At 29.4% G+C, this 19,580-nt stretch overlaps 1 protein-coding gene across 1 annotated transcript in view; it reads right to left on the minus strand.

Annotated features, from left to right (window-relative positions):
* The window catches only part of LOC123300552 (lachesin-like), a 260,969-nt gene that overhangs the window by 93,849 nt on the left and 147,540 nt on the right, over positions 1 to 19,580 (minus strand). Inside the window, exon 3 of the mRNA XM_044883137.1 lies at positions 2,995 to 3,101. Coding sequence (XP_044739072.1) covers positions 2,995 to 3,101 — 107 coding nt within the window. The remainder of the gene's footprint in view (positions 1 to 2,994; positions 3,102 to 19,580) is intronic.

Genomic DNA, 19,580 nt, shown 5'->3' on the forward strand with positions numbered 1-19,580 from the left:
GATTATTGTGATGAGATGTGATGTGATCTTCAGGATTAGTGAGTTTAAAATATAAATAATTCATATAATTTTTGTGGAAACGCAGACAAATATTACTAATTAAATAATAGTTTAAAATTCTCAAAAAGTTCAAACAAAAAATAGAGTGATTAAGATAAAAATCATTTTATCGTAAAAAAGCGTGGGATGCTTTCTATCTTCATCACTCTATTTTTTTCTTTGAGCTTATAGAAATTATTTTCTACTTTTTAGTTCAGCTAGTTACAAAAGCGAATTTTATAGAATTTTTTTTAAACGATGATTAATTTATACATTCCGTATTACACTGTTTATAACGAAATAAAAATGGTATCAATCATTTTTCCTAAGCCATTTAGTAAAATATTGTTTAAATATTAATCAAATTGAACTGTCAAAGTTTCAAGTTTCAACCAACATTCAACATTCAGAGTAGAGTGTTGGAGAATTACAACGAAACAAAACAGATTTTGTGTGAAAATAAATTGATGAATTTTTTTGTATTTTGTATGGAATGTTTTAAAAGAGAGTAAGTACCTAGCAACCTAAAAATTGAAGATTAAACCGTAACTTCAACCTCCTACCATTCTTCTTGTTAATTGTTAATTGTTTACTCGGATTTGGGAAAAATAATTTTTTATGTTTTTTATGTGAATATTAAAAATTTATTCGATTACTTAACATTAAACATTCTTTACTCCCACTCGTTTCTTAGAAGGAAAATGTAAAACTTTCAATATTCACTATTTTCTTTTTCTGATTTGTCAGTATGTTTTTCTTTTCTACTTGGTGTTTTTTCATCCTGATTACACTATAAAAATTGTCAAGATATTTCTATTCGTTTTTGAGCTATCATGGCGACAGATAGGCGGACAGACAGACAGACAAACAGACAAAAAAAAAATGGACTAATTAGGTGGTTTTATGAACATCTATACCAAAAAATTGTCAATGGAATCAATATTTGTAAGTGTTACAAACTTGGGTGTAAATTTAGTATTGATATAAATTACAAAAAGAATGTGAAATTTAAGTCTTTAGATCGTCTCTATCTCGGTTAAAGTTGCATCGGATTAAAAAGTGCAAAATAATTTTCTACTTCTAGAATTTTACCCAATTTAATTATTATGTTCTCTTGAGCCTTTTTTCACAGGTTATATCAAGAAGAATATAAAGTAAAAATGTTGGGGTTCGTATTCAGGAAATCAAAATAAACATCCCAAGCTAGAAAGTATAAGGTTACAGAAATATAGGGTTGTTTTTACCCCTGTATCGCTACATAATAGTGTCCATGTTTAAAGATGGATTTATGTTTACTTAAGGGGTAATATTCTTTTAAGTTCCTGAAAACAAGGGTCCTATTCTCAAGTTATCTAGAATGAAAGTTATATAAGAAAATTTATAAGAATTTTTATACATATTTTTGCCTCCCCTTGAATAAGTGCCTTAAAAATTTTCTATTCTTTGAAGGAATAGAAGGAATTTCCTGCTTAAACAATCTGTATAAAGATTCTATACTTACAATTGAATACCATTATACTTACAATAATATAAGTAATTTGTTTCCTAAAATTGACAGCATTAAGAATTCTTATACGCGTAAATAGAATTTTTTTCGTTTTTAAATATTTCCTTGATAAAAATTCATGAGAAAAAAATTGTCTACTAACTGTAATTTCAGAAAAAAATAAAAAGCAAAACTTTTATGCCCAAAAAAAAAACTTTTTTTGCGAACAACCAGCACAAGAAAATGAATAAATTTCACCAGAGAGGAGAACATAAAAATTTCTCTTAATTTATTTTACAATAACGATTCAAAGTTTCTTTTTTTTTTTAAAGAGAAATACAACCGAGTTGAAAACACATGAAATAAATATCAAAATAAAGAATACGAACAGACAGAAAGATAGACAACTTGTTATAAATAACAACATGTACAGAGTGTTTCAGATTTTAATCCGAAAAATCGAATCTTCAAGAAGTAGAATGAAGGTTAGGTTAGGTTAGGTTAGAGTGGCTGTCCTGGGGTGGGACACACTTAGACCATAGGGTCCGTTGTGATACCGAAAAAAGGGTTAGCCCATCCACGGCTACTACTCCATGAACCATTTGGAGCTGTTTAAGAACATCAGGAGAGCTTTGAAGTCGGCGGATTTTAGTTCGGAGAGGTCGTCAAAGAGAGGCTGGCTGAAGTAAGTCCATCTCCTCATTAAAAGAGCTGGGCAGTGAAAGCGAAGATGAGACAGTGTATCTTCTTCCTCACCATTGTGACAGCTCCTGCAATAGTCGTGATACACTGCCAGGACCAGAAGTAGAATGAAAGAACTTGATCATTTTCACTCTTCGTTTTTAAGATAAAAGTTTCTGCCCTTACTTAAGCGCGTTACAAAAATGAATCTTGGTACTAGCCCTTATATAACAAGTATTCGGGAATTCATTTTGATTATGTTTAATTGGTGAAGATCAAATAATATGGAAAAAGCAAACAAAAGTTTTAACTATAAATTTAAGCGAAATATCTATTGTCACAGAAAAACAGGACTGGCCATTTTAATCAATAAACTTCTATTTGTATGTTTTCGTATTATAAACTTTGGTATATTTTATTTAACAGAGTTTTAACTCAAAGACCTTATGTCTTCTGAATATAATTATTTTAATTTTTAATTTTTACACTCTATTTTAAATTACACAAATTTCCTTGAAAACGAAATAATATATTTGAAAACTGAAAGTGATATACTCATTTTTCAGATTCTAATTTATCTATTTTTCGCCTTAGAATCTATTACACATTGTATTTAACAAAACCACACATAGAGGTACATGGATATGGGTATGGATAAGGTATAAGAATAGGTTTTAAGGTAAGATAAGGTAGACCGTAGACGAAGAAATAAGTAATAATAATAATCTAAGTAAATATATACATAAACAAGGATAAAAAATACTTTGTTGTTTGTTTGTTTTACATACCCGATATCCACCAAGATTTGTCACAAGACATTTGAATATTGCATCACGGCCCACAGGGACTGTAATGTTTTGTATTGGTTCAGCAAAATCCGGTTGGATTGCGACACCTGCAAAAAGATAAATAAGAATAAATACAATATAGCTATTGCTTTTCATAATATATAATATATCTTATATAAAATAATGGAATAAAGGTTGATTTATTATGATCGAATAGGTTTTTAACCTAAATTTGAAAAATTGGTTAACACGTTACATTATTATCGGGTTTACATCAAGAAAGTATTATTTAACAAAAAATACTATTGACTTTTAAATTCAAAATTAATCTACTTCTAAAACAATGTAGAGTGTAATGACGTCCTGAATGACATCAAACCGTGACATACAATCATATTTGTATATGGAAGTTTTACAATTATTTGCAAGTTTAATGTTTTTGTATTAATAAGCTTACATAGCTTTTCATATGGCGTGACGTAGTTCCTTCAAAGTTAATCTGATTTGTGTTTGCTGTCCCGTATACTTTTAACGAATTTCTTATTAAAAAAATAATAATAATCCTTATATTTTATGAAAATTAATTTTGTGTTTTGATATCTATATCACATGTAGTCATAATTCATTCAATCATTCAAAAATTTCACCTTGGTGTAGTTATTCAATTTTGTCGCTATTCTTAAATCAAATAGACCACGACTTTTGAATTTTCTTGGTTCAAATTTACCTAAAAAAGAGTGAACTTTTGAAAGAAAGTTTTGGTTTGCTGTTTCGATAACTTTTCAACTCAAAAATTGCTAATATTGAAATATTAATTTTAATATCTGAAAATATGCTTTTTTTTTTTCATTACTTTGGTGTTGAGAATAAATTTTAGATTTCTCTGTAAAAGAAATATGGTTATACCAATGCAGAAGAAAATAATAAATAGTATTAGCCGAAATTAATCAACCTGTACAAATATTCCCATTGATGGGATTTTCTGAATATTACAATAAATTTTCAATAATTTAATTGAAATAAAATTCTTATGTAATTTTTAACTTAGTTAAAATACTTCCATTAATAAAAGTTTTTTCTTTAAGGAATTCTACCTTACGCTTTCGAAAACAAAAAAAATTTTATGACATAACAGTTGGAAGATGTTAAATTGGCTCAAACTCTCTGAATAAAGAGAAACTTATTGAGACCATAACTGTTTACTTAATATAAATTGGTAGCTTAATAAGCATTAATTTGGGTTTCTCTTAGTATAACTTTCCAGTCACCAAATTAAAAACTATTTTAAATGAAGGTTGCTGTCTTATCTCTTTGTATAAGATTTTCAAAACCAACCTTATACATACGGCTCGAGACTAATCCCCCAGACAAAATTCAACCAGACAATGAAATTATTACCGCGTTACTTGTTAACAATAAACTTTAAAACCATTCAAAAATGATTCCATTATTTTTCGGAATTTCATTCTAAGTAAAAAAAAAAGAAAACAATGTCTATTGTCTTTGTTAATTCACATGAATATCATTTGATTTTACAATACACAAAATAAAAATTGAAAATACATTGACGCGTGAGCAGACAAACGTGAGAAAAATTTATATAAAAAATTAAAATTATTGTAAAAAAAAGGTAAGCTTAAAACAAAAAAAATTATTTTATGTAAAAACGAGCTGCTGCTTGCGACTTCAAACATGAATTCAAGGTTTTTATGCCCCTATTTTCTACCTTCTGTCTTCTACCGTTTTCGGTAGTAACCAGTGTAGGGGATGTAGCCTCTTTTCTCTGTCTACTAGTTATATTTAATACAGCTTTAAAAAGCATAAAATGTTGTAAAAAATGAATAAATAGATATACAAATCTTTTCGAGAAACTATCTTTGGTTTGTTTATTGTTTTGTCAACACAGTGTCAGCTTGTGGCAAAGAAATTTTACTTCAAATTCCCAAAAATTTTCATTAAATTTTACAAATTAGTTTACAGTAGTTTTTCAATGACGAACGCACATAGCAAAAACAAACTAAACATTTACGTAATTCAATCAAATGTAATAATTTAATATAACAATATTATGCAAAGAGAAATGTAGAAGGGAAGAGGATATCAAAAAAAGTCTGGGAGATCAGGGAGAATGGTTCGGTATTCATATTAAATATGCTATTTGAATGAAAATAATAAAAATGAATTGTATGTCATTTTTCCAATGAACACATTCAATTGTTTTTCATCATTCATATTTGAAAAAAAAAAATCAAATTGATCATCATTGTAGCTGAACAACGGCTACGAAAACCTAGAACTGTAGCAAGCGTATAGTATATAGCAACATATCATTGAAAGTAGATGTGGAAAGTAATTGTTATGAACACCAGATGTCAGTCAAAGCGTTTTATTATTTTTATTAAAAAAATTTACATAAATTTATTTTATTTTTTTGAAATTTTCTTAAAGTTGGACGATTACGATACCTATTATGGCTCAGTTGTACCAATTATCGCTCATTTGCTGAAAGCTTGAGGCGCTCTATTTAAAATAGTTCAGTATAAGTGACTCAAGAAAAAATATTATTTCCAAATTTTTAGTTCAATAAAAGCTTGGCCATTTAAAAGAATTTTTATAAAACTTCTTAGACAATTTTTTACATCTATTATTGACTACAGTTACTAGTGTTACAGTTTCTAGAATCTCAAACCACTTAATGAATGCTTAAAATCACTTGTCTCTCATGCGTATACCCGTGTTCGATTAACCTTAACACACACAAAAATGACAAAATAAAATTCTCATAATTCATTCAGAATAAAAAATTTATGAATTTTAAATTTCAATTTAGCAAGCACTTTCTTGGAAAAATTATCTTTTATCGTACTTCATGATTTTCTTCTGAAATTAATTTCAAATCCAGTTAAGATTTGAATGATTAGTTCGAAAGGCTTTTTAAAAAAAGAAGAAGGGTATTTTTATATTCGATAACGTAATTCATTTTGAAGATAAACCAATAAATAAATAAACTAAACGAAAATTTGTGTTTGAAAAGTATAAATTCAAACTTAATTTAAATTTGAAAAGTGTCAATAATCATTTTACCAAAAAAATATATATTACATCACAATTCAATAATTGAAATGCTCTTTTTATCTGATAACAACAAAACCAAAAAATAATACAAAGTGTATTTAATTTTTTTTTCAGGCATATTATATTTTTTTTATTTTCCAAATAATTAAATTCAATTCGACAGTCACATTATTTTCCATATTATGGCACATAATTACCTAATTGAATTTCATTCCTACAACATGATATAAAAAAAAATAAATACGGAAAAACATTAAAAAAGTGTTTACTGTGTTATATTGACGGAAAATTGTATTTAAAAAAATATATATGTATACCTAATTTTATTTAAACCAATATATTTTAAATAAATAATAATAGATAGATATAGGGTGACCTCTATTTAAACTAAGCTACTTTCCTGAGTCAGCCACTTAAAAACTTTTTCTTTTGCATTTATATCATTACAATGCTCCAGTGGCAAACTTCAACTGATTTTCTTTTAAAATTTCTTGCAAATACCGGCAAAAATCTACACTGCCCTTATAACTATAAGCAATTTTCACAGCTTTATGAAATTTTCTCACAAAAACACATCCTTTGTATAGATAAGAGTAAACAATGGTATGAAGAATAATATGTATTATAAAAAAAGAATCATACAAAAATGTGAAGCTATATGAATAGCGTTACGTACAGAGTGTGGATGTAAGTGGATATACAATTAAAAAATATATCAGTAGATATTTTTATATATAGTATATTGTAGTGTATAAATGGATTGTTGGTAAATGGATCTGAATATGATCTTGTAGATTTTCAAAACAGCCGAAATCATAATTTAGGCATATAAACAATTATCAATTATTTACCAATAATTTATTAAAGTTTTAAATTTAGTTTAAATACTTTTTTAATTTTCGCCGACTAGTTTTGAAGAAATCCATGAAAATATTATCCATCTGCATAAGACCAATGGTAAATATGCCAACTTTTGAAGTTATGTATTTATTTAAATAATCGTGCAACCCCTCCTAAAATTGTCCGAATTGATTTAGACTGAATCCAACTTATAAAAAAAATCAAGCCTTTTATCCAAAATTGCTGTGACGCAGTGTTTTGAAATGTAAGTGAATGAGTAAATAGTCAGGTTTCTGTATAGATTTTTATATAATGAGGTGATAAAGTTTGGACGGACTGCTTGCTTAAAAACTTACGGAATCAGAATACCTTTAATAACCTACCATACATATATCTGCGCTAGCCACTAATCCTCATCTACATGCAACTGCGTCACGTAACCCAGCTAAGCAGCGAATCAATTTTCGTTCGGTTTAGTTGAAAAATCTTTATTTAGGACTATCATAAAAACCTAGAGGGTTATAATTTGGCACGTTACAAATCAGCTTCTAATAATACAGAAAGTCATAATTTTTATAGATGTATATCCACTTACGCTCCACTCTGTATTTGTTGTATAGTATTTTTGTTTGTTTGTTTGGCTGTTTGTTTGTTTATTTATATTGTTATGGCTGGTTGATGTTTGTGTGACAACAAAACCACATTAACTCAAAATGACTTTTTTGGATTCATCATCAAATATGTACACACATTTTAACGTCTCACTTCAAAAAATGGTACATAATAGATAGATAGGATACACAATTTAAATGTATCTATTGTACAGTGTCATTCGTTATGGCTATGGCAGCGATCCATAAATAAAAACATACATTGTAAAAATATAATTTTATAGTATTTTAAGTTGTAAGATGCTATTACGGTTTTACTTTAGATTTAGTTGTAATCAAATCGTTGTCTACAAGGGAAAGATTGGACAAATGTCCTATTTTGATAACGCTTTTCCGCTGATAATTCATGGATTATCAGCTGAAGCATGAGGATTTCAACTGACAAAATGTTGAGATAAAATCACGAAGAAACTTTTCGTGAAAATAAGAGAAACAATCTTCAAAATTTTTGTTGCCGCTAACATGCTTGTGTGTGTGGGTAGATTGTTTATTTTTACCTAAAAGGTCTTCTCCGATCGGAAAATCGATTGTGTGTCCAAGATCGCTTAAATATATTCATTACAATGCTATGCTTGCTTATTTTATTTATTACGAATTCTATACAATAGGAGATAATTCTCATTGCGAATTGGTCATATTACCCACAAACATGAAAAGCTAGACTTGATACCATGACAAAATTTGAAAGTAAAATTAAAACTGATAAAAAAACGAAGAAGTTATAAGCAATCAAAGATTGCATTCAGAGGTTGTCCATCTCCTTTTAGCAAAACAATATTTTATATGTAATCTCTATGGCTATACCCACGTATGACGTCACTAGTGGGTATCTCCCTCTTTGTTCGATAAGGAATTTTAAACGTTCATATTTTGTATAGTAGTATCCATTGAGAATCCTTCAACTGAAGTGATTACACATGTAGTCCGATTGCAGTAATCAGACCTATCGACACTCTACTGCATTCAAATAATCAAGATTATTAAATACTTACAATTAATTAATGCAACAAATTTTAGAACTTGTTTTTCCAAAAGAATTGAAATTCATATATTCCGAAAGCCTTTTCTTAGATATATAGTCTGAAAGAGCTTAGTCCTTCGAAAGCATCTATTCATCTTCAGTCTGCTTTTACCATAAATTATTATTGAAATACTAGTAGTAATTCAATTGAATCACCCAATATATTGAAAATGTTTTGATATATGATCTTTGATATAATAGTATATTCACACTAAGTAAATATATATTATACAAACATCATTCAAGATTGAAAGAGTTTATCGAAAAACAATTCGATATATGCATAAGTTATATATCTAAACGTACAAATCGATATGTATATTGTATTACATTTAAAAAAAAATAAACGATATTAACATCATTTTAAAATCTGAAAATGCTCTTAAGTAATGGAGACAGTCAATAATAAGTGTTTTGTTTTTAAAGTGCCGTCAGTTAATGTTAATGATACGGTTTCTCAATATTTACAAAAATTATTTTCTTCTATTAAATTTAACTATCTGTCATTCATCTGCTTCGCCTTCATTAACAAATACCATGACTTTTTCTTTAGTCCTACTAACCTAAAGGTATATTGTTCTCAAAGATAGCTTTGGAAACGCTTGAATGTTCTTCTAATTGGATGATCTTGGTCTCACTATAAATAACAAGCATCATATGCCAAACTGACAGCAACTTCTCTATTCTGAGTGTGTCAAAAATTACCGTTTTGTTGATTTATTTTAGGTAATTACCTATTATAAAATGACCATATTCACTAAAATTGTTGCTGCCAATATTCTGGATAACTTTTACTCGAAATGAATCTTTGTAGTTCGATTTAAATTGTCTTAGAAAACGTTTGACAATATGAGTTTTTGAATTTTAATTGATCACATCGTGATGATATGATTCCCCAAATCCTTGCATATGTATAAACAAACCAAAATGAATATTTCTATTCAAATCTGAAAATGTTGCTAAAAATATGAAAATATAATATAGCGTAGGTTTACAAGTAGATATTACAACAACCCTTAATTACACATTTAAGATACGTACAAACCAATGTTCGAAGATGAAAAACCAGACGTCATACAGAAGCCGATTTTGAATGTATTTGGCCTAGTTTCGATGTGGAAATTACTCAAAATGAATTCACAGAAGCTCAAAATAGAAACATTCGTAGAAGACTTTTTTCACTTTTTTAAAATTCTTCCTTTATCCTACAAGGAAGTAAAAAATTGATCGCAACCACCTTCAAACGTAATTTTTTTTCATCAAAGAATAAAGATAAAAAAAAAGACGAATAAAATTAATAACATATATTTTTGAACCATAATCTATGATAGCTAAATGACATAAGTAATATGTTGTTCCCAAACAACAACAAAAATAAACATTATCTATGATAAATAATATAAAAAGAAGCTTACATTGTGAAATAGGGCAGACGACATCAGAGAGCTATCCGTACACACAACAAGTTAAAAAACTTTTATAACGATGACGATGATGATCATAGCCATTTCAAAACACTTTTACGATTTTTGAGATATGTAGACCAACGACCATCAACCCTAACGGGCAATCGTTTTTTCATTCTTGTCTTCTCTTTTACCTCTGGATTTTAAAACATATTCATAGAGAATGTATACAGAATGATTATATAAGTAAAGTAAATATCACAAATTTTGATAATTTACTAAACCTTTTGCATTAGTTTATGTCGATAAAGCAGTTGATATATTCAAGTTCTTCGCAGAAATACAGATGGGAATGAGTGACTTGAGTAGCTGTATTTCTTTAATCTTTTCGTCTTAAGAAGTACGATTGTTTCCGGATTTTAATTGCGCTCTGGAGAACGGTGGGCGATGTAGACGACGCTCTGGAGAAGTTTTCAAGGATAAGTTAGAGCTATATGGAACAAATACGATTCGCTAATCAAACGATAGAAATATACCTCATTAAAGAGAATCGAAAATACAATCGCAATTGTGTAGTTTTTTTCGGGAATACGAAATAGTATACACAGTGAAAGCTCTCAAGTCCCAGGCGTACTTTCTCACTGCCTAATTTCAAGAAGAGAAGAAGTATGCAAAATTCAGCTTAGTTTTTCGTGACTAAGAAAGGTAGCTCTTCTACCAATAGATTTATTGTTTAAAGTAAAGTTTTTTCTCATTCAACCTGTATAAACTACAATTTATTAGTAACGTGTTCCAAGCATCAACACGTCCGTCTATACTCGTCCGCTTTAATGTCAACTTTATTTAAGCATATACAACTTTCGAAAAAAAAAAAAAGAAAAAAAATTTCTATACTATTTACCATAGATATGTCATCCTAGTATGTATGCTGTTACCATAGAGTTGATATACCTTTTTACCCAGTGCAGTGAGTGAACAGAACAGGTCATGGTCCAGGCATAGTATTTGATTAAAAACAATATTGAACAGCGCACGACACTCTTCACTACGTATTTATTCAAAGTTTAGAAATGAAACATACTTTTATTTAAACTTCTAAAACGAAAAAGTCGATTGACAATGTCATAACAGAGAATAAAGAGCATTATATTTATCGGGAATTACCCGAAAGTAACATTGTTTTATCAAAACAAAAAAAAAACTCAATACTATAGTAGTGTAGAAAATTTTTTTACCTTACGTAAGGTAATATTATCCGTTTATTCATCCGTTTAGCCACTTGAATGATAACGTAATACTTGAATGATTCCTCAATGAATATTAGTCAAATTTTAGTTTATATAGCGCAGTTTAAATTTTTCATGTCCCTTGAAAGACGGTCGGGGCAACAAACTGCCTATTTTCCAGCCATTCTGATATGTCTGTCAAATACTACGTGTGACCCTAGACAGACTGAAGCCATCACTATACCCAATACTTCTTTTGCTATAAAAATGAACAATAGAAGAGCTACTTGCATCATGGTGTTGTTCGAACTAGAGCTTTGTGCCAATGATATGATGCCACAACACATACTTTTGTGAACACACCAAGCAACAACGTCATATCAACAATATTAAATGACTATGTTAAGGGTAAATGTAAAGGGAGGGATGGGGTGAAAGCTTCAGAACTAAAGGGGTATGAGGAAGAATCTATAAGAAATATAGTATAGCGTATATTGTTGTTTGGGTTATATTGTCCTCTTTAGTGAATTTTTTGAAAGAACAGCTCGCTATTACAGTTCTATTGATGATAAATATGCGCACAAAATTTCTTCGATTATCCATCGATCCTAGTCATAGTCGATGTCGAAAATATCACACGTTAAATTTTATATTCATTATTAACTTATTCTCAATAAAGTCTGGACTTTTTTCACGTTTTTGCATAAAAGAAAGCGACTTTTTTGGCATCAGAGTGTTATATGATATTATGGCTAGGCTAAGTTAGGTTAGAGTGGCTGTCCTGGGGTGGGACACACTTAAATCATAGGGTTCGTTGTGATACCGAAAAAGTGTTGGATCACCCTCCCCCACTACTCCATGAACCATTTTTAGCTGTTTAAGAACAGCAGGAGTGCTTTGACGTCGAAGGACTTTTGGTTGGAAAAGTCGTCAAACTCTTCAGCCATCACTTTTCAAACAAATTTATACCAAATCTGCAATTTTTACTTTTTACTTAAATATTTTTCTTTCCATAGTATTATTGCAATTTACAGTAAACATCTATGATCAAATAAGCCCATATGTGCTAGCCTAATCCGTTTTTACCTAGCACATTTTTAGATGATTAATCTCAGATTGAACTGCTTCGATAGTTCGCAGTGCTTGTTGTTTGTATAAAATTTAATAATTTACATAACAACACCACCTTCTGCAAATTTATTAAACATGCAGTATATAAAATAATTATTAAAATAACACATGTTTAGTAATTAGAACAATGTTTTTAATCAATCAATATTAATATATGTTATATTTATTTATTTATAATAATTTAAAAAGTTATACATATTTTATCAATATGTTATCAATATATACAAAACGGTCACATTATTTATTAATATAAAAAAATGAATGGATTGCAAATGAACTAATATATGAAGTCAAATAAAATGCAGCTTTTCGAACGGGTGCGTGTGAGCCAGTATCGAAAGCGGTTATTTCGATTTCGAACGAACTTCACACTAGATTTCACGCCAATTTTTTTAGATAAAAAATTACTCTACTCACCGATGTTTTTCATATCTCGAAAAAAATTGATTTCCTCGATTTGAATAAAAATATAAAAATAAATAATTTTCAAATAGTTTTGTATTATGTTCCGAATTCTCTTTTATGCGTACCAATGCCACTTTATTAACGCTAGCACAATGCATATCTTTTTTAATATAATATCGATGAATAAATCGAGAAAGTTCTTTGTTTATTGTTTTTACGATATTTATATTTACCTATCTAGTAACTAGTATTTTCAAACATCATATTTTACATATATTACATAGTGTATATACATTGTGTTTATTGTTTATTCAGATTTATATAGTATATATACCTACATAGTTTTATCTAAAACAGCAAGCTGAAAACATTTCCTGTAGGAAAGTTTTTTTTTATATTCCTGTGTAAATCCCGATTCATTTTGTTCTATAAGGTAAATGTCCTTCTAGTAGAACAATTCTAGGAAACTACATTGAAAATAATGTTCCCATTTACATTCAATGATATGGTGCTATTATATTTATCGAATTATTTGTTTCAGTTAAAGTTGTTTTTGTCTATAGATTATTTTCCAATGCCATCTTTTGTTTGGGAAATTAAGTAGGGATGAACTACGTCTGGAATCTAAGAGCAGTGTTGCGTTTACTGCGTTTATTAGTGAACATTCCTGAAAAATGTGCAAAAATTGTTGAATCAAAAATCAATTTAACCAATAAAATTTGATAAAAATTATGTCTCCTCTGCTTATCAGATGGGCAAAGATCGACCTTATATCATTTAAGTGTACCTGTAATTTGAACACGATTTGGTTTTATTATAATTAACGATAATTGGAAAAAAATTAATAATAATAAGAAAAAATCCAACAGAAATTCAATCGCTTCACACATCCTGCGTAAGTTACTGGAACCGCATTTAGGTGCGGGAGTACTTTATTCCTACGTTTGCCAATCAAAGTTTTTATCCCAATCATGGAAGTATTTTCTGATTCAAATCGATGTTTTAATAACTGGGAAAGAATGTATTTTAAATAAAACACCCTATACAGTCCTGCCTTTCTAATTATTCTTTTTGCGCGTTGTTCATTCAACAAACGAATAATATTTTCTATTGAACACTGATAAATAATTATTAAAAAATCTATAATTATAAATGAATATATGAATATACTTTTTCTAGGAACAATAGGCGTTATGCTTGTTTTAATATATTCCAGTAACAGTTCATGAAAGTATATGATAAAGCTTTTTAATTTCCTTTAACGCCTTAGTTCCTTATTGCTCTTTTTTTAAGACATAATCAATAGCCTATATATACACAAGCGTAATTAAAATTTGATTGATATTATATGTAAACAATAGTCAATAAATTATAGTCAGCTTCGACAAATCTTCGTTCACCACACAATGGCTCACGAGTTCGCCAAATTGTTGGTAACCTTAGAGTGGAAACCCTTTACATATTAGAAGATTTTATCATTTTCAAATTTTATTGATTTTTACAAAATGATTTTATAAAGGGAGGGGTGGGGGTCAAAGAAGCGATGCAGGTTTGTTTAAAATGTAATTTTATATTGTTTTATTTCTGTACATATAGGTGAAATAATATTATATAAAGAATACGAGCAAATATTTAAGAATTAAATTTAAATAAATTTTTATGATGCGTAAACAAAAAACATTTCTTAACACAAATAAAAATAAACAAATAGCAAAAAAAATATAACAAAAAAACGAAACACAACTATGTTATTACATACCCACATACATTGGTACAAATTATATATTAGAGATGGCATTACCATCTTAACGATCTATACAACAGAGTTTAATAATACCGAATCTGAATTTATCATAAATGTTGAAATTCGATTTAGATCGCTTATTAATACACACATATTGTTTTTCAATGGTTAACCCTGCCTGACTAATTTCAATAGTTAACCCAGCACTATTCATTCGTATCTAGGACGTGCATAGAAATTATATCGATAGTTTCAGTGATTAATCAGAAGTAGGTTAGAATTTGTATAGAATTTATAAGGATATTTAAGTGGGTTGGAGGGAGTTTCTCGTTTCACGAAGATAAATATCGTATTTAGAATACTTCAGTTTTCTCCATTGTTTCCTATCCAGAATCAAGTTCATTCTTTCTTGAATGAAAAACTGAATCCAAAAATTTATTAAGTGACTAACTCGGGTTATGGCTTTAGGGTTGGCAACATCACGAAAGACTTAATTTCAAGAAGAAAACAGATTGATTATTTCTTTTTTTGTTTTATTCAACATAGGTACGGATGAAGTGCGTTTTTCCCTTTAGGACATCACATGTGCAGAACGTGTTGGAAAATCTGTCATCACGCGATTAAAGATTACCGAATGGTTGACGAGGGCGCTGACTGCTTATTTTAAGGCCAACCTTTTCGGAAACGTACGGCATGTTTTCACGAGATAATAAAAAAAACATTTCCAAGTTTTATTATAAACTCTATTATCCTACCGGAAAAGGAAACGAGTTTATGAATGAAATACAACAACCTATAAACTTCTAAATTTTCTTATGTCCATGTATTTTCCAATCAAAAACCACTTGGTTTTTATGTTTCAGTCTATAAATCAAACATTAAGTGAATTTTATATCAGATAGCAATCTACATTGATACAAACACATCTATGATGTAAGTACATCGTGTACCTAACATACACATAATATATTTTAACAGTGAGTTTATGATGAGCTTTTCAGTAAGTAATGTTCTGATGATGATGACGATCATGTCGTAACATACAAAAGCTCTGTTTGCTATCTATTCTGTGCATTAATGTTATACGTAAAAGAAATACGTTAAAAAATCTGTATATGAATGCCAAATAACCTCTGTATACAAACAATTGTTAATACAGATTTTTTAAAGTTTAAAGCTTGAAATATTTGTAAACGATATAAAAAGTCACATTTTACATTACTTTTTTGCCCGGCGATGTTTAACTCGATTAATATTTCAAATAACGTGACCAATAATTTTTTGAAAACACAAGAAGATTTCGAAAAAGTACAGTCCTGTAAGTTTTTGGGTAGGCTAAAGTATAAGCTTCTTTGCTTTATAGACAAACTCTTACGCAACGAATCAAGTTCTTGACAAAAATTTGGTTTAAATTTTTATTGAAAATTTTTATGTTTGTATTTTTCAAAAAGGTTTTTTAAAAAACCTTGATCTATAGGAATTCACGAAAACCTTTTTCGACTTTGTTCTTTAATGCGAGTTTGGACCGAGCTCAAATTCAAAATTCAAAATTAATGATCATATTTCTTAAGCACGTAAGTTTAACACATCGGTGTAGCGCGATTTGGGATACTAATATATTTCAGAAGGCAAATTACAATTTTATAAATAAATAAAAAATATTTGATTTTTTCCTGTCACAACTAAGATTTTTATCTGTTCAAGGTCGTGGTGCAATTGAGATATTCAATATCAGTCAAACTATTCGATGTTTACATTTTGGTTCTCTGCACAACAGTGGAATCTAGCCCCACTTTTAAAACTTCTAAGGGTGTCTCCTGTGTTCCCAGGTCCCCAAACTTGAGCAGAAAAACATTTCTATCACATATTACATTCTAGGTGGAAGTACTAAACAAATTTAAAATTATATATATATGTGTGTTGTAGGGGAGTATGGGTAAATAAACAACAAACAGTGTATGCATGTAAAAGAACTAAATATACAACGTACGTACATGCAGAACCTAAGAGTCCTCAAATCCTATTTTAATTAAACAACTTATATTTTAACAGATAAATATTATTAAATTGTTGTTCTTTTTTTATTTTATAAAAAAAAATAATATCGTTCTTTTTGTACTGTGGTGTATACACTTTTTACACTCAATGTAAGTAGAAAAGGATAGTTATGCATAGTTTATTACACAGTTTTAATACTATCCTTTTTCACTCACACCAAGTGTAAAATACACTGTGGTAAAATGAACAAACTTTAAAATAATAATACCACGTTATACCTCTACTAAGTACGACTAAAGGACAACCAACTAACTACATCTTGGTGCTTATTTCACTTTACATTCGTTATATTTTCGCAGGGTAATGATACAGGGTAATTTATCATAGAAAATATTAAATCTTAAGAAAACAGTTGGATCTGTTTGCTGCATGATGTGATGATTATCGCACACAGGAAGTATCTTCACACTTATTTTATTGTTTGAATTGTAATTACAGCGTAAAGTATCCACAATGAGAAGGAAAGTCCTTCTCATCAGAGGAGAAGAAGTCCTTCTACAACCTAAAATTGTAGTTATCGATAATTTCTTAAAGCACACTGTATACTATTGTATACCAAAAAAGCCAGGCTTGCCAAATTTTGATCGTAGGCTAATATTATTTCATAAATAATATAGTGATAAGCAGACGATATAGACAAACTGTAGACTTAGAATAGAACTACGACAATAGGCTGAAACTAGGCTCAGCAAGTATTGAATACATAGAAAACATATAAGGTGTCAAATATTATTCGCAAACTTTTAGTTAGTTGCGCAAATATTTCTATTTGTAAATGAACAAAAAGCTAGGTCGACGCGAACGGAATTCCTCAATGTGGTACCCGTTGCTTAAGACAGTATTAAACATCAACAGTGATTTGCTTTATATTTATTTATAGACAATTTTATTACAGGTATGATATGCCAATTACATAATGAATAAAATTAAATGTTCGAATCATTTCTCTAGCCTTTTTTTCCTAAGCAGTAGCTTGCACGAGGGAAATGAGGGAAAGTCAAGAAATTTGATAAGGTAATAAAGAAGATGTCGCGTGAGCAGGAAAAAATAGCTGGAGAAATAAATTATTAGATTGCTATTTAATGGGTAAGTGATATGTAGTAAAAACACGAAATCTTCAGATTACGAAACTCTAAGCCCACGATAAAATTCATTTTCGAAGAAAATAAAAAAAATCAAAGGAGCTATGACGCCACTGCGCCACAGAAACACAGACATATTATAATTTTAACATTCGTATTGTTTTCTTTTTTGTCGAAAAAAGAGAATTGCCAAAATCTTGACATCGGTAATTTTGTGTAAGGTTCTTTATTGAATCATTTGGTACTAAAAGATGAAAAAAAAATTGCTCCGATACCTTATACCACCCTATTTCAGCTCATACTACTCAACAATAAACTGCGTAAAAAAACAAAATTAATTATTTTTTGGTACTACTTTTTTGTTTTATAATGCATAATACTGTACACAGTTACATAACTGCTACATGGGTTGTTATTATTATTGTTTTTTGTCTTTTCATGACACTTCCAATATAATCTAAAGCATGTACTCACTACTTCCGGGCTACTTATATTCAGGAAATTAGGTACTATCGTATCGAAATTTTCCGTCAAAACTGCACTACCGCACTTTCTTTTCTTTGAATGTAGGATTTACCTAAAAACGTAACATTATTACTGAACGTTATTCTAAAAGCTCCAGAAATTCTGAAGCTGAAAGTTGAAACGAACCCTGTCATTTTTTAGCTGACTACTAATTACTAATCCATAATTAAAACGTCCTCTCAATCTTTTCCATCGTCTGATATGTCTTGTTCGTTTCCTTTAGCCCTTTGATCACTGTCGAACCTACCCAAAAAAGCGACAGTGATCTGCATTAGTTGCATCATTTCAAGATTCTTCATTTCTACCAGAAAGGACTAGAAAGTCCCAAAATGTGTCATCGGTTTTGCACAATGCATGTAACCATCCACTATCGTTCTTCTTTCATTATTTTGTAAAATAGAGACAAAAATTCGTGCTTTTTGAGTGTCCTGCATGCACCCTAAATGAGTAGTTCAGGTTTTCAAGTTTTACAAATGTGTCATCGACATTGTGCATAATCACTCCGATCATTAAAGTGAGGTTACTCGGATTTTGTAGATCGTTTCATTGTTCTTGATTCCACTGTTTACTAGTAAAAGTGTTTATCACATCAGTTTCACTACTATTTTTCTTGCGAAGTTCTAAATTGATTCCATTCCGTGCATTCGAAAATCAGGATAGAAAATTTGGAAACAGAGTTAATTTCGATTTTTCTACATTGTTTGGATATTCGGAAGTAATGTTATTGTTTTGTCTGTTTTACATTATCTTTTATCGGTTTGAAATAAATTTTTTTCGTGCAAGAGTTATTTATTATTCGTTGACAAAAAAAATCACTGTTATAGCTAACACTTCGTTCCTGTCATGACAACAACAACAAAAATTACAATGTCCAACCCTTTTCTCTTTTACACGTTTCAATATTCACAAATATGTTAATGAATAAATTTTTGAAAGCTTTAATTGGTACAGCCAAAGAAATTATAAATGTTTTCAACATAATAACGTTTAATGACATCTACCTTCATTGAACGCCATTCCTCAAAATACAAATTTCATTTAAAAAACGAATTCGGGAATATTATTTCCCTTGAGCCACTCATATTTGTGAAACCTTGAGGCGTCAGGACTTTTTTAATTAAGCGCCTCACACTTTTACCTACACTAAGCCTGAGGCCAGGACTAATATTGTCATATCAGTCATATCAGAACTGCTGGAAATTGTAGAGTGTATCGTATCTAACAAATTTTTCTCCCAGTATGAAAATTTTCATAGGAGGAGATTTTTTTTCATGGTCACCATAATAGTTGAATATTTATTGAGGTCGATAATTAAGGATAATTGAAAAAAGAGTAGTGGGACACTCGGTATGAACTACGTGCCTTCAAAAATTCATTTCAGGCTAAATCGATGAAAAAAAGG

This window comes from Chrysoperla carnea, chromosome 5 (assembly GCF_905475395.1).
Source record: "Chrysoperla carnea chromosome 5, inChrCarn1.1, whole genome shotgun sequence".
In the NCBI taxonomy this organism is placed as follows: Eukaryota; Metazoa; Arthropoda; class Insecta; order Neuroptera; family Chrysopidae; genus Chrysoperla; species Chrysoperla carnea.